Source organism: Hyla sarda, chromosome 12, assembly GCF_029499605.1.
Source record: "Hyla sarda isolate aHylSar1 chromosome 12, aHylSar1.hap1, whole genome shotgun sequence".
Lineage (NCBI taxonomy): Eukaryota > Metazoa > Chordata > Amphibia > Anura > Hylidae > Hyla > Hyla sarda.
Window position 1 is genome coordinate 34,748,852 of NC_079200.1, and position 16,923 is coordinate 34,765,774.

The window sequence follows — 16,923 nt, forward strand, 5'->3', positions numbered from 1 at the left end:
CACATCCCCCCTTCATCATCCCCTTGTCATCATCCCACACATCCCCCCTTCATCATCCCCTTATCATCCCGCACATCCCCCCTTCATCATCCCCTTATCATCCCACACATCCCCCCTTCATCATCCCCTTGTAATCATCCCACAACCCCCCCTTCATCATCCCACACCCCCCCCTTCATCATCCCCACCCCCCTTCATCATTCGCCCTCAGTGGTCTTCAACCTGCGGACCTCCAGAGGTTTCAAAACTACAACTCCCAGCAAGCCCGGGCAGCCATCGGCTGTCCGGGCTTGCTGGGAGTTGTAGCTTTGAAACCTCCGGAGGTCCGCAGGTTGAAGACCACTGCGGCCTTCAACATCATCCAGCCCCCTCTCACCCCCTTTAGTTCTGAGTACTCACCTCCGCTCGGCGCTGGTCCGGTCCTGCAGGACTGTCCGGTGAGGAGGTGGTCCGGTGAGGAGGTGGTCCAGGCTGCTATCTTCACCGGGGGGCGCCTCTTCTCCGCGCTTCCGGCCCGGAATAGAGGCGTTGCCTTGACAATGACGCAGAAGTACGTTGGCAATGAACGCACCTCTGCGTCGTTGTCACGGCAACGTGACTATTCTGAGGCCGGGCCCGAAGCGCTTAGAAGAGGCGCCCCCGGTGAAGATAGCAGCCCGGAACCACTATGCCACCGGACCACCTCCTCTCCGGACAGCCCTGCAGGACCGGACCAGCGCCGAGCGGAGGTGAGTACTCAGAACTAAAGGGGGTGAGAGGGGGCTGGATGATGTTGAAGGCCGCAGTGGTCTTCAACCTGCGGACCTCCGGAGGTTTCAAAACTACAACTCCCAGCAAGCCCGGACAGCCGATGGCTGCCCGGGCTTGCTGGGAGTTGTAGTTTTGAAACCTCTGGAGGTCCGCAGGTTGAAGACCACTGCGGGTGGGGGAGTTCACTCGAGTATAAGCCGAGGGGGGTGTTTTCAGCACGAAAAATCGTGCTGAAAAACTCGGCTTATACTCGAGTATATACGGTAAACGCAAAAAAATAAATACCCACGTGTGACCCCATTTTGGAAACTACACCCCTCACGGAACATAACAAGGGGTATAGTGAGCCTCAACACCCCACAAGTGTTTGACGAATTATCATTAAAGTTGGATGGGAAAATGCTGGTGTTACCCTAAATTTTTAATTTTCACAGGGGAAAATAGGAAAAAAAAGCCCCCCAAAATTTCTGACCCCCTTCCTTGTGAGCAAGAAAATACCCCATGAGTGGATGTAAAGTGCTCTGCGGGCGAACTAAAATGCTCAGAAGAGAAGGAGCGCCATTGGGCTTCTGGAGAGAAATTTTTTCCAAAATTGAAGGCCACGTGTGTTTACAAAGCCCTCATAGTGCGAGAACAATGGACCCCCCCCCCCCCCCCCCACGTGACCCCATTTTGGAAACTACACCCCTCACGGAATGTAATAAGGGGTGCAGTGAGCATTTACGCCCCACAGGTGTCTTGACAGATTTTTGGAGTTTTGTAATGTAATTTAGTATTTGCACAGCCCACTGTTCCAAAGATCTGTCAAATGCCAGTGGGATTATTGAAATCAGTAATAAGAATAGATGCGGGTGGTGTGGGTCGGACAGGGCACTGGAACCAGACTTGAGAAGTGTATAGGGGAGGGGGGGGGTGGGGGAATTAAAATTTTGTAATATTGCTAATATGTGAAGAAAATGAAAGTACAATTTTATGAAGAATGTATAACTATTGTTATTGAAATGGTATAATAAAGATTTTTTTTTAAAAAGTACTACATTTAAAAAACTAAAACATTTTTAACAAAATTAGTATATTTAAAATTGTCTTCTTTTGACCCCTATAACTTTTTTTATTTTTCTGTATATGGGACTGTATGAGAGCTCACTAGTTTTCATTGGTACCACTTTTGAGTATGTGACTTTTTATTATTTTTTTTTTACTTTGGTACTTTGTTACGTTCATGCCATTCACTGTACAGGATCATTAACATAATATTTTAATAGATCAGACATTTCTGCACGCAGATGATGTTGATTTATTTTTTATATTTTTTTTCAAAATTGAGAAAAAGAGGGGAATTATATTTTTTATTGGGGAGGGGCTTATTGAGGGAGGCGCAGATACAGATTAGTGCAATGCATAAGCATAGCACCCGATCATTGTTATCTGTAATCTACTTCTCTGGTCTATTCGAAGGCAGAGTTAATGGAATCTGAAAAGACTAGGGATGCACCGAAATTTTGGCCGCTGAAAATTATCGGCTGAAAATGCCCCTTTCTGCATTTTCGGTTGTGCCAATTATCTCTGCATCATTGGTGTCCATGGCTCTTCATTTGATTGAGCCTGGCTGAAGCAGACTCAACCAAATGAGCACAGATAACACAGATAAATGGAGTTCTATGGAACTCCCTTGATCTGTATAAGGAATCTAATGATTCCTCCTAAAAGTCCCCTAAGGGGACTAATAAAATGTAAAAATTAAATAAAAGTTTAAACAACATTCATTAACCCCTTCCATTTTGAGTTTAAATCACCCTCTTTTTCCTCATTTTCCGTATAAAATTAATAAAAATAAACATATTTGGTATCGCCACATGTCCCAACTATAAAATTATTATGTTTCTGATCCTGACTGTGAATGACGTAAATGCAAAAAAAAATTCCAAACGCAAAAAATTGCTGAATTTGGTCACATCATCTCTCCCCCCCTCCCCCCCCCCCCCCCCCCCCAAAAAAAAACCGAAATAAAATGTAACCAAAACTATATTTAACAAAAGGGGGCGGACAATATATTTTCGGCCAAGCACAGCCTAAATTTTCGGTTTCGGCTCAAAATTTCCCTTTTGGTGCATCCCTAGAAAAAACTCTTCCTCAATAGGTCTGTTCTTCATATAGATTTTAAAATATAAACCAGGTGTCAAAGAGCAATACACAATGCCAAAAATATAAAAGGAAACGTGTAAGAGAATTTCTCAGGGTTCAGGCAGACCCTAAAAATAAGTTTCTTACTAGTAACATTAGTAAGTGATTTTTATTTAAAAAAATGTAAATTAATCCCTTAAGGACCAAGCCCATTTTGGCCTTAAATGGGCACCATCAGATACAAAAACTTTTGATATGTTGTAAAGCATGATAAACCAATAGGTTTTGCAATTGCTTTCATTAGAAAATGTTCAGTATTTCATACTGAAAAAGCCAGTCAAACAACTGCCCCCCCCCCCCCCCCCGCCTGCTTGGACACATACTAGTCCTGCTGTGTCCATGCATCATCACCTATGTCATGGACACACTTCCTTGATTGACAGCTGAGAGTACAGGGCTCACAGCTGGAGGAAAAATCCCTCCCACTGTCAGCTTGTGTCCCGCTACTGTCAGTGAGGACAAGCTGTGAGTTGTAGTTTTGCTAATGCTAGGGGAGATGTGAACAGACAGCATACTGAGGGAGGGCGCGAAGACCTGCAGTGAGGTCACGCCCCCTCCCTTTGAGAGGAATTCAAACTAATGCGCTAAATTAAAAGTGTAATAAAAAAATATATATATATAAATAAAAGGTGCTAGACACATAAAAATTAGATGTACATGTACAGGATTAGGTACTGAGTGCCAAATTAACAAAAAAAAGTTTTTTGTTAGATCTGAAGGGTACGCTTTAAAGGAATACTCCGTTGGAAAACAATTTTTTTAACAACTGGTGCCAGAAAGTTAAACAGATTAGTAAATTACTTATATTTAAAAATCTTAATCGTTCCAGTATTTATCAGCTGCTGTATGCTCCACAGGAAGTTCTTTTCTTTTTTAATTTATTTTCTGCCTGACCACAGTGCTCTCTGCTGACACCTCTGTCCATTTTAGGAGCTGTCCATATTAGGAGCAAATCCCCATAGTAAACCTCTCCAGCTCTGGACAGTTCCTGACATGGACAGAGGTGTCAGCAGAGAACACTGGTCAGGCTAGAAAGGAAATTCAAAAAGAAAAGAACTTCCTGTGGAGCATACAACAGCTTATAAATAGTGAAAGGATTAAGATTTTTAAATAAGGATATTTTTTTGTACTCACCATAAAATCTCTTTCTCGCCTTCATTGGGGGACACCTTACTGATGGGTATATGCTCTTGCCACTAGGAGGCACTAACACTAGGAGAAAATAAAGTTGGCTCCTCCCTGGCAGGAAAACCATCCGGAAAGAAGATGAAGAAAGGGTGGGTGCTGTGACCCCCAATGAAGACTACGAGAAAGATTTTATGGGGAGTAGAAAAAAAAATTTCTCGGTCGCTCTTAATTGGGGGGACACCTTACTGATTGATGGGACGTACTGATGGGTGGGAAAAAAAACCAAACAGCGAAAATTAAATCCGTTCCGAGACCGAACCCACTCGACCGTAAGGCCTGCGGACGAGATCCTGGCAGAGCCAACCGGGGCCCACAAACTGAGCTCGCAGAGATGGACTAGGATGCCAAGAAGAGACCGTCCTATATAGAGACTCCAAGCCTACGGTTCATATAGGAAGAGAGAAAAAAAAAGGGGTCGACCGGAAACCAGATGGGCCGGAACCATCCCGGGAGGATACAGGAAATCAACTCCAAGGAACACAAAACCAGACAGCGGGCTGGCCCAGCAGGAAAACAGAAAAAGTAAAAAGGCACAACAAGGGAGTACAGGAGGTGGAGACCAGAAAAACACTGGAAAAAAGAAAGAAGGCGACAGGCTCTGGAGAGGCCTGTTGCATAAAAGCGATGACCGGTACAGTTGCCCATCAAAAACCCCGTCTCAAGGGCCCACCGCGAGCACCTGGGAGGCAAAATGAGCTCAAGTAGCGTAACCCTAAAGGAGGCGACAGAAGGAATAAGGCCAAAAAAAGGAACGGAATGCCCTGAAAGGGAGCATCCCGAAACACCGGAGCGACAGCAAGGAAACTGGAGGAAGAAGTCGTATATGTAAGAATAAACAGCCAAATGGAGAATCCCGGATCAATGGAGCAGCCAACATGGGAAATGGAGGTTCCCGAGTCGCCTGGAAGACGCACCACTGTAGAATAAGTAAACCCAACGTCTGTAAAATGCTCCAGGACAAACTTCTACGTCTGGACAAGAAGAAGACCACCCCACCGTGGAATCGTGGGGACTCTGGGACAGGAGAGTTAACCTGCCCGAGACCACAACCATTAGTAAGGCCTACAGAACCAGAAAGGCCGACCTAGAAAAGAAGGCACGCCAGAGCATACAAGGATAGTGTCCAAGACACGGAGACTAAACAGACATGGACCCCAGCAGTCTGAGCGGACCAAAGCAACATCCCATCGGGACAGGAAAGGAGGGGAAACAAAGGTAAGATTACTCCAGAAGACCGTAGTGTCAGTGTAGTGCAGCGGACACCGACAAGGGAAGGAGGAACAAACCCCTGCAGGGAGATTGCACCGAGGGAGGAGGAGAGCAATGGCAGGACCCAAACAACAGACGGTTCTAGACCTGCTGTCGCCGAGCCATACAAGATCGCATAGACTCTGTGAAAAGAGGGGAGTGCCAAGTCTGTATGAGCAGCAGTAGATAACCCAGAAACAGGAAGAGAGCCAGGCTGCAAGGTGCAGAGCTCCGCTGATTACTCTCAGCAAAAAAACAAGCCAGGTACCCCATCTATATAGGAGGGGAAACAAGGGGTGGTCGCGATGAAGACCAGGCCCAGACCATGCCAAGCTCCCTGGTCCCTGTGGAATTGGGATGGTCAATTGTGCCAGGCACTACAGGAGCAGGGAAATGCAGCCCAAGGCAAGGGGACAAAGTGCAGGGCGGACGTAGTCCCCAGGAACCCTGCAACAACATATTGAGGAACGGAGGATCAAACTTTGTGTCCCCGAGAGATCGGAAATCTGTACACTGGTGCTAGGCAAAGATACCAAGACGTGACTATGAATGGAAGTAAGAAGTACAAAGCGTGAAAGGGAACACTCCAACGTGGAAACACTGGACCAGAAGGGCAATGACTGAGCCATCATTGTCGTTCTAAGGAAACAGAGCCGGCATCTGAACCATCCCGCAGAGGGGCCCAGGACAGGAAACTGGAGGTATAAGGGAGGGATAAAACGACTGTGTCGCCCCATTACGCACCAAGCCGGAACAGGGGTGCTTAACCGTTGGAAACAATATCACAGGAAGGCCCAAGGAACAGCCCACCGAAAGAAAGGGAAGGTGGGCTCTACATGTGCAGAGTGGCCCAGCACATGTAGGGACACAGTCATTGTTACCGCCAGATAGTAGTGGGGTACCAAGACTGCTGACGCAAAAGAAAGTGCAGACATCCAAAAGCCCGGCAGCCTGGAAGACAAGCTCAGCACCCGACGGTGTTGCACAACCATGCCCCAAGCAGACCAGCGATACACCCTAGAAGGGGAACAGAGAATGCAGCTGCTTCTGTGAAAGTCCATGGAACCTGCAGGAAACACCCACACCCCATCTCCTAATGGTAGCAGATGCAAGAGACGGAGATGTGTGTGGGAAAGGAAACATGCAGACATAGTCTGACAGGCAGGTATAAAAGATACAATGAAATACTGAGACACTCTTGGAACTTAACCAGGAAAATGAGTCACCAGACTGTAGCTGCGGGAGCAGCAAGAATGGGGAAAGTGACCTTGCAGACACCGTCTGGCTATCTGGCCTAGGGACCATGGCCACACCGGTTGCAGTAGACAGAATCACACACCGAAAAAGGGTTACAAGCCCTCAGCCTAGAGAACGGCAGGAATGTAGGGAGGAACCTGGTAAAGAAGGGAACCCTGCGAACCAGTATGTGGTGTATTGTATAGGGCCCATGGAGCAACATGGGGAGACTCACTTGAAACTACACCTTAGCAGAGGATAACCTGAACTACCGTCCACGGTGTGGGAAGTGTATGGTAGTGGACCCGACGTAGTAGTAGAAGACCATGCAGACAACCGTCGGGCTGACTGATATAGGATTCCTGAATGCTGAGGGTAACTCCATTGAACCCCCCTACAGAAAGTGGAGTATTGGGGCACAACCTAACTAACGGGTGACCTAGCTGCGTAAGAGACCCAGCAGACTAAGGTCTGGCTGACTGGTATCAGTCCCGAGTACCTGCAGGGACCTTCATCCAGAGTCCTTACACCAGCAGAGAGGTACGAGAAACCTTACCAAGCCCACAGCAGCCCAGAGATGGGAAACCAACAGTGATGGGGACCGTGCAGACAACAGTCTGGCTGAACAAGTACACTTCGAGGTGTTGGATAAAAGGGGACAGCTAGATAGGCGATCACTGTGCCCCTCTGTCGCCTGTGGGAGGGAGGGGAGGCCTAGGAGCCATAGATAGTGTCCCCGCCACCTTGGGCGATCGGGGGAGGCTGAGGAGTCGTGGAATGCATCCCCGTTACCTAGTCTAGGATCCATGGAACACATTGAACACGTCTTAGTACGCTTTGCAGAGCAGTGGAGTACCAGAACTTCCAGTGACAGATACATTAGCTGTGTGATGTGAGGAAACCATGCAGACCACAGTCTGGCTTACTGGTAAGGGTCCATAGTATACAATGGGTCACTCCTTCGGACACCGCGTACAGCAGCGGGGAACCGGAAGTCCAGCCACAGATACATCAGCTGTGTGATGTGAGGAAACCATGCAGACCACTGTCTGGCTTACTGGTATGGGTCCGTAGTAGACAACGGGTCACTCCTACAGAAACCTGCACTGTTAGTGGGGTGCCGGAGTGCCAGTCGCGGACACGGCAGCTGAAAGATGAGTGACAGGCAAGCCTACTGTCAGACATATCGACAACAGGGCCAATCCATGCCCATGCAGTGATGCTTCCACGGAGATCTCGCACTAGACATGAGGTTCCGGAGCAATAGCCGCGGAAGCCTGTGAAGGGAATCATATTGTATGACATGCCAGGACACCCCCTTGATGGGTGACCGGACATATACTAATGAAACGCCTCACAAAATTGCATGTCATCCTTGTGCAGACGCCCTGCAATCTGCACAGTATTGTACCAATATGTCTGTTAATTTACTATATTCATTAAATTATTAATATATTTATTTAATGGTGTATGGTATATGTGCTGCCAAAGCCAGCACCATAAAAAATTTTACTGACATAACAAATACTACATTTGATCTGCTACAAGGCACAGGATCTGGGTGGAAGACCTGTAGAAAACTATGTAGAAGAAAAAAAAAAACGTTGGCCACTAGAGGGGGCAGTGCTGTACTGTACAATGCTGTACACCAATACACCTTACAGCCACTGGAGGGCGCAGAGCGCAGGAAAGGCTGCCTCTTTTTTTTTTTTTTTTTTTTTTTAACAAGGTGAAACAGAAACCCAGGAAGGGCGGAGAGCACCGCCCGATCAGCGCGTGAGAAAAAGGGCACGCTGTACACCACCTCCCTGCATGCTCCGAAGGAGTAAGTTAACCCTTTGAGCACACCTGACGGGGCGAGGAAAGGAAGGACAAGAAAGGCGCAGCAGTAATGGCACCGCAGCCGTGGGCATGATAATAAAAGCCCAGTGGCTGCGGCATGGGGATAAATAAAGCCGGGGACTAAAATTACAGAGTGCCGGCATGACGGCCTGGCCGTATTGGTGGGAGACAGCCGCATAGTCAGGGTGACGGCAAGATAGATGTGGCATCCAGCGGCCGCTACAGAGCTGAGGCCACATCAGGACTAGGCAAGAGGAAGAAATGTGGCACGGCCAGTCCTGTCCCCCCTGCTGCACCGCCTGGCAGCATGAGCAGAGACCCGCTAGCCAAGGAGGGCCTGGCCAGACTATAAGAAAACGTGGCCAGCTTGCAGAGCCTGGTGCAGACAGTAAGGCTAGGGGGGCTCCCACATGAAAGAAGGGGGAAACAGATCACCGGACCGTCCCCTAAAGGTAACCCGGAGGTCATGGCAGGTTCGTCCCAGCACAGCCACGTGTAATGGCGGCTGAGGACCTGTGCACATGAGAGTAAGGGAACCCCTGGATGAGCAAGAGGGAGGGAGAGGGGGAAGGTGGGTTGTAGTACATACTCCCCCACGGCTCCATCTTCTTATACTCACGCAGAAGTCTTCAACAAGCTTATGGCCACGCTGCATCATACAAGGCTAAGATAGCGGGGCGAGCAGGGGCACTGGCCGTTGGCGAGAAGGGGTTAACAGTACATACTCTATGTCTGTGCCCATTTGTCGCATATGGTGGAACAGGTAGCACCATGCTCCTGAACCCCCACCTGAAAAAAGGAAACAAAAGGGAGATAAAAACTAATCAGCCCTTACTAGAAAATAATAAAACTTAACCCCCTAAGGACACCGGGCGTATCCATAAGCCCCCATTTTAAAATCCTTAAGGACTGAGGGCGTATGGGTACGCCTGTGGGAATTTCGGTCCCCATCCGTCAGGGATCAGACCGGGATGTCTGCTGAAATCATTCAGCAGGCATCCCGGCACATCGCCAGGGGGGTCATGAGACAGGCGATCTGCGGCGACTCCGGGTCATAAGGGTCTCCGGTGACCTGGAAATTAATGGGGGATCGGGGGTGTCCAAGACACCCACGATCCCCCTGAAGGGATAGGAGTGAGGTGGCAGGGGATAAAGTTAGGTTCCCCCGTTCGGTACCGATAAAAACGTCAGATTACGGCGCAAAAAATTAGCCCTCAATCCTGTCCATACGCAGAAAATTAAAAAAGTTATAGGGGTCAGAAGACAAGAATTTTTTACGTATACATTTTTCTGCGTGTAGTTATGATTTTTTTCAGAAGTACGACAAAAATCAAACCTATATAAGTAGGTTATCATTTTAACCGTATGGACCTACAGAATAAAGATATGGTGTCACTTTTACTGAAAAACCATCGGCGGCAGCGGGCGGCGATCGGCGGGCGCTGATCACGTGCAGCTGGCTCCCTGTTGCAGACTACGGAAGCCGGTGAGTTGCCTAGAAACATCTGGAGGGCTACAGTCTGGAGACCACTATACAGTGGTCTCTAAACTGTAGCTCTCCAGATGTTGCAAAACTACAATTCCAAGCATGCCCAGACAGCTGTTTGCTGTCTGGGCATGCTGGGATTAGTAGTTTTGCAACATCTGGAGGGCCACAGTTTGGAGAGCACTGTATGGTGGTTTCTAAACTGTGGCCCTCCAAATCTTGCAAAACTACAACTCCCAGCATGCACGAACAGCAAACGGCTGTCTTGCCATGCTGGGAGTTGTAGTTGCGTACCTCCAGCTGTTGCATAACTACATCTCCCAGCATGCCCTTCGGCGATCAGTACATGCTGGGAGTTGAAGTTTTTCAACAGCTTGAGGCATACTGGTTGGAAAATACTAGGTTAGGTAACAGAACCTAACTGAAGATTTTCCAACCAGTGTGCCTCCAGCTGTTGCAAAAGTACAACTCCCAGCATGCACGGTCTGTCAGTGCATGTTGGGAGTTGTAGTTTTGCAACAGCTGGAGGTTTGCCCCTCATATGTGAATGTGCAGGGTACATTCACACAGGAGGGTTTACAGTGAGTTTCCTGCTTCAAGTTTGAGCTGCGGCAAATTTTCCGCTGCAGCCCAAACTCTTAGCGTGAAACTCACCGTAAACCCCCACCAGTGCGAATGTACCCTAAAAACACTACACTAACACATAATGAAGGGTAAAACACTACATATACACTGCCCCCCCCCCCACAATAAAAATGGAAAACTTATTGTACGGCAGTGTTTCCAAAACGGAGCCTCCAGCTGTTGCAAAACAACAACCCCCAGCATTTCCCGTCAGCCACTGACTGTCCACGCATGCTGGGAGTTTAGCAACAGCTGGAGGCACTCTGTTTTTGAATCACTGGCGTAGAATACCCCTATGTTCCCCCCTATGCAATCCCTAATATAGTCCTCAAATGTGCATGGCGCTCTCTCACTTCGGAGCCTTGTCGTATTTCAAGGAAACAGTTTAGGGCCACATCTGGGGTATTTCCTTACTCGGGAGCAATTGCAATTTTGGGGGGCTTTTTCTCCTTTTACCCCTTATGAAAAGGAAAAGTTGGGGTCTACACCAGCTTCTTAGTGTAAAAAAAATAAAAAAAATTCTCACTGACATGCTGGTGTTGCCCCATACTTTTTATATTCACAAGAGGTAAAAGGAAAAAAAAAAAAAAAAAGACCCAAAATTTTTTATGCAATTTCTGAGTATGGAAATACCCCATATGTGGGCGGAAAATGCTCTGCGGACACACAACAAGGCTCAGAAGTGAGAGCGCACTATGTACATTTGAGACCTAAATTGGTGATTTGCACATAACAGAGGGTATAGTGAGCCTTAACACCCTACAGGTGTTTGACGAATTTTCGTTAAAGTTGGATGGGAAAATGAAAAAAAAAATTTTTTAACTAAAATGCTGGTGTTACCCTAAATTTTTCATTTTCACAAGGGAAAATAGGGGGGGAAAAAAGCCCCCCATAATTTGTAACCCCATTTCTTCTGAGTAAGAACATACTCCATATGTGGATGTATAGTGCTCTGCGGATGCACTACAATACTCAGAAGAGAAGGAGCGCCATTGGAGAGAAAATTTGCCCCTCCACATGTGACCCCATTATATGTGACGTCCATTGTTCTGGCACTATGGGGGCTTTGTAAACACACATGGCCTTCAATTCCAGACATATTTTCTGTTCTGGCACCATAGGGGCTTCCTAAATGCGACATGCCCCACAAAAACTATTTCAGCAAAATTTCGGAGCATTTAGTGCGCCAGCAGAGCACTTGACGTCCACACCTGGGGGATTTCCATACTTAGAAGAGATGGGGGTACAAATGTTGGGGGGCATTTTCTCCTATTAACCCTTGTAAAAATTTCAACTTTGGGGAAAAAACTGCATTTTAGTGAAAAAAAAATTTCTTCATTTACACATCCGACTAACGAAAAGTCGTCAAAAACCTGTGGGGTGTTAAGGCTCACTGTACCCCTTGTTACATTCCTCGAAGGGTGTAGTTTCCAAAATAGTATGCCATGTGGGTTTTTTCTTTTTCTGTCCTGGCACCATAGGAGCTTCCTAAATGTGACAGGCCCCCAAAAACCATTGCAGCAAAATTTGCTTTCCAAAAGCCAAATGTGACTCCTTCTTTTCTGAGCATTGTAGTGCTCCAGCAGAGCACTTGACGTCCACACATGGGGTATTTCAATACTCAAAAGAAATGGGGTTACACATTTTGGGGGGCGTTTTCTCCTATTACCCCTTGTAAAAATTTGAAATTTGGGGGGGGGGGGGGAGAAACTGCATTTTAGTGAAAACATTTTTTTTCATTTTCACATCCGATTTTAACAAAAAGTCATCAAACACCTGTGGGATGCTAAGGCTCACTGTACCCCTATTTACGTTCCTTGAGGGGTGTAGTTTCCAAAATAGTATGCCATGTGTTTTTTTTTGTTGTTGCTTTTCTGGCACCATAGGGGCTTCCAAAATGCGGCATGATCCCGAAAAACCATTTCAGCTAAATTCACTCTCCAAAATCCCATTGTCGCTCTTTCCCTTCTGAGCCGTCTAGTGCACCCATGGAGCACATTACATCCACATATGAGGTTTTTCCTTACTCAAGAGAAATGGGGTTACAAATTTTGGGGGGATTTCTCTCATTTTACCCCTTGTAAAAATTCAAAAAATGGCTCTGCAAGAACATGCGAGTGTAAAAAAAAATCAAGATTTTGAATTTTCTCCTTCACTTTGCTGCTATTCATGTGAAACACCTAAAGGGTTAACAAACTTTCTGAATGTCATTTTGAATACTTTGAGGGGTGCAGTTTTTGTAATGGGGTCATTTATAAGGTATTTCTAACATGAAAGCCCCTCAAACCAACTTCAAAACTGAACTGGTCCCTGAAAAATTCCGATTTTGAAATTTTCATGAAAATTTTGAAAATTGCTGCTGAACTTTGAAGCCCTCTGATGTCTTCCAAAAGAATAAACATGTCAACTATATGATGCCAACATAAAGTAGACATATTGTATATTTGAATCAATATATAATGTATTTGGAATATCCATTTTCCTTACAAGCAGAAAGTTTCAAAGTTAGAAAAATGCTAAATTTTCCAAATTTTCATGTAATTATGGGATTTTTCACCAAAAAAGGATGCAAGTGATGACGAAAATTTACCACTATGTTAAAGTAAAATATGTCACCAAAAAACTATCTTGGAATCACAATAAACGTTAAAAGCATCACAGAGTTATTAATGCATAAAGTGACAATGGTCAAAATTGCAAAAAAGGGCTCAGTCCTTAAGGGGTTAAATCCCATTTAAAATATTTAGAAAGAACTGAAAATCATGATTCATAGAAGAGGCCAACAAAAAAACTTCAAGATTTGAAGAGATGGTCTCAAATCTTTCGATCAAAGCTTCTCCCGCCTGATATCCCTTTTCCTTCCTAAAGGGGTTCTCCTCTGGAAAACATTTTTCTTTTAAATCAACTGGTGCCAGAAAATTAAACAGATTTGTAAATTACTTCTATGTAAAAATCTTAATCCTTCAAGTACTTATCAGCTGCTGCATTCTCCACAGGAAGTTATTTTCTTTTTGAATTCCTTTTCTGTCTGACCACAGTGCTCTCTGCTGACACCTCTGTCCATTTTAGGAGCTGTCCGGAGCAGGAGAGGTTTGTTATGGGGATTTGCTTCTACTCTGGACAGTTCCTAAAATGTACAGAGGTGTCAGCAGAGAGCACTGTAGTCAGACAGAAAGGAAACTAAAGAAGAAAAGAACTTCCTCTGGAACATACAGCAGCTGATAAGTACTGGATGAGAGTTGAGATTTTTAAATAGAAGTAATTTACTAATCTGTTTGACTTCCTGGCACCAGTTGATTAAAAAAAAAATTTTTTTTCCAGTAGAGTACCCCTTTAAATTTGCATCCCAGCATCACACCGAGTGAAGCTAGGTGGCATAAATATGAAGGAGGGAGGTGATACTGGGCTGGAGCAGGCAGGAAAAGTACTGCTCTAAAGCCGGGAGATCACGTTCACTGCTGAAAATGAAATTTGTCTATAAAAGGAAAAATAAAGATTTCTCAGGAATAGCTTAATTTTTTTCCAGGCCAAGCGAAGTGCATTTTAAACAGCATCACAAGTACTATTAACCTGTATACTCCATTCTATATCAAAACAGACTTGTATCTGATAGGGTGTCACCAGCAATTTTGCAGACGTGCATGACAATGAAAGGCTACTTTCACAATGCTGTTGCGCCTCGTCAAGAACGACCGTCAAACTCTCTCTTTTTTTGAGGAGTTTGACTGCCGTGATTTTGACGGGATGCAACAGGTAACAGCAGGTCCCAATGGACCCCGTTATAGTCAATAGGGTCCGTAGGGCGCCGCTGTATTTCAGCGGGATAAAAAGACGGCGCAAGCTGCCGTCACACTACAGTGTGATAACTGTAATGTGAAAGGGGCCTTAGACTTCAAAAAAATGGAACAAAAGTTATTAAATACAAAGAAACCCCTGACATTTTAACGTCTTGGCTTTAGATTAACTTTTTCTGTAACCACAAGTCATACATAGAACATCAAATTCTATATTTTAATGTCAGTAAGTTTATTACCTGATAAATATTGCAATAAAATATGAAAAATCTCAATAGGCAAAATTCTGAAATGGCCCAAAGTTGATACATCTGCAGAATCTGGGTTCTCAAATGCCGACACTGCAAGGTGCCGCTTGCTTCTTTTAAACTTTGGATTTGGAATAATAGTAAAGGTGCTCCTGGATGAGAATGCCATTGCTACCAGCCCTAAGACAATGATTCTGAAAGAAAAATGAACACATAGTCAGTATGGAAGCTTTTGTTCAAATATTTTGCTACATCAACCTGAAACACAAGCATATGCAAATGTTTATCACACAGTTACATAGTATGGATGAAAAAAGACACGCTGCCATCAAGTTCAACCAATGAACGGAGGATATGGATGAATGGAAGTGGTATGGGTCATTGAAGGTATATTTCTGCATTTGCATTAAAGGACAAGTATCACGAACACAACCTTATCCCCTCACCAAAGGACAGGAGATAAGATTAAGATCACGGGTGGTCCAAGAGCTGGGGCCCCCTGCGATCTCCTGTTTGGAGCCCCGGGTCTCCAGCACAGGAGTGCGTCACGCCCCCGCCCGAAACGGAGGCAAACATGCCCGCTCCATAAAGCTCTATGGGAGAGCTGTTCGGCAATACTTGTTTATGTTTATGTTGATACTGGTCCTTTAAAGTTATTTTTTTATAAGAATTTTTCTTAACCTATTTCAAATGTTTTTGCTGTGAACAGTTTCACAGTTCTTAGAAAAAAGAAGGCTTGTCATCTCTAAAGACTGAACCTTTTTTTCTGCAGACGGAGGGAGTGCCCCTTGTCTTTTGAGGGGTTTTAACCTGGAACAACTTTTCTACAGGGCTATGGAGTCGGAGTCAAGGAGTCGGACAAAATTTTGGGTACCTGGAGTCGGAGTCGGCAAACAATGCACCGACACCAACTCCTACTAAATTTAGATTGGAATAAAAAAAAAAGTTTAAATGTCCCAATTCACAAAACGTTATAATTAATGACTTCTCTACTGTAAGAATAAAGACCAATGCATGCAGTGCCTCATGTAACCGCAAAACGAACACGTTAAGTGACCGTGAAGAAGCATGCTTTTCATGTGCTTCACTATATGGCACGCAACGCACAATTAGGAGTGGCAATACTTATACTTTCCATAGTGTTGTGTTTTGCTGTTACAGGGAACCCATGGGTAACCTAGCCTCTCACTGATAAGGGATTAAGGGAAGGGAATGGAGGGTCAATAGTTCAAGACTGAAGCTGTAAACTATTGGAAAAACTGCTGCCATTCAGCTAAGGCTATAAAAACTTGTAAACTCGATTGTTAGCTTAAAGAGGAACTCCGCCCCTAGACATCTTATCCCCTATCCAAAGGATAGGGGATAAGATGTCAGATCCCCGTGGTCCCTACTGCACAGAACCATCCCTGGTGGTCTAGTGGGGTGGATTTTCCTGCATGTAGTTATGACTTTTCAGAAGTAATACAAAATCCAACCTATATAAGTAGGGTATCATTTTAATCGTATGGACCTACAGAATAAAGATAGTGTCATTTTTATCGAAAAATTTACTGCGTAGAAACGGAAGCCCCCAAATTTACAAAATGGCTTTTCTCTTAAATTTTGTCGCACAAATTTTTTTTTTGCTTTTGCCGTAGATTTTTGGGTAAAATGACTGATGTCATTACAAAGTAGAATTGGGGGCACAAAAAATAAGCCATCATTTGGGTCTGTAGGTGCAAAATTGAAAGGGTTATGATTTTTTAAATGTGAGAAGGAAAAAAACGAAAGTGCAAAAAGGAGATTTTTGTTTACTTACCGTAAAATCTCTTTCTCGGAGGATCCATTGGGGGACACAGACCGTGGGGTGTATGGTATGCTGCTGTCTCTAGGAGGTGTAACACTATGGTAATAAAAAAAAAAAAAACAGCTCCTCCCAGAAGGATATACCCGCCTTCAGGCTCTGAGCTAACCAGTTTATGTTCCAGAGCAATAGGAGGAGACCAACAGGTCAAAGAAAAACCCCAAACTGTCCGAGAACCAGGAGAAAAAACATAACTGAACACACCCTCGGACAGAGAACCAAAGGAAAATCCCAAAAAGGGCGGGAGTTGTGTCCCCCAATGGATCCTCCGAGAAAGAGATTTTACGGTAAGTAAACAAAAATCTCCTTTTCTCTATCGGCTCCATTGGGGGACACAGACCGTGGGACGCACCAAAGCCGTCCCTTGGGTGGGCAGATAAGTAATCAGGCAGTCGGCCGATCCACTGCCGCCTGCAACACTTTACGACCCAGACTAGCATCAGCCGATGCGAAAGTATGAACTCGGTAAAACCTCGAGGA

General features: G+C 45.3%; 1 protein-coding gene and 1 non-coding gene across 3 annotated transcripts in view; both read right to left on the minus strand.

The window, feature by feature from the left end:
* FBXO47 (F-box protein 47) overlaps positions 1 to 16,923 on the minus strand; it is a 179,375-nt gene that overhangs the window by 149,020 nt on the left and 13,432 nt on the right. For both annotated transcript variants that reach the window (XM_056549141.1, XM_056549140.1), the window contains exon 2: positions 14,592 to 14,794. In XM_056549141.1, coding sequence (XP_056405116.1) covers positions 14,592 to 14,769 — 178 coding nt within the window. In that variant the 5' untranslated portion in view covers positions 14,770 to 14,794. The remainder of the gene's footprint in view (positions 1 to 14,591; positions 14,795 to 16,923) is intronic.
* On the minus strand, positions 7,945 to 8,051 carry LOC130297147 (U6 spliceosomal RNA). Its single transcript, XR_008849425.1, has one exon. It is a non-coding gene; the product is annotated as a U6 spliceosomal RNA (small nuclear RNA).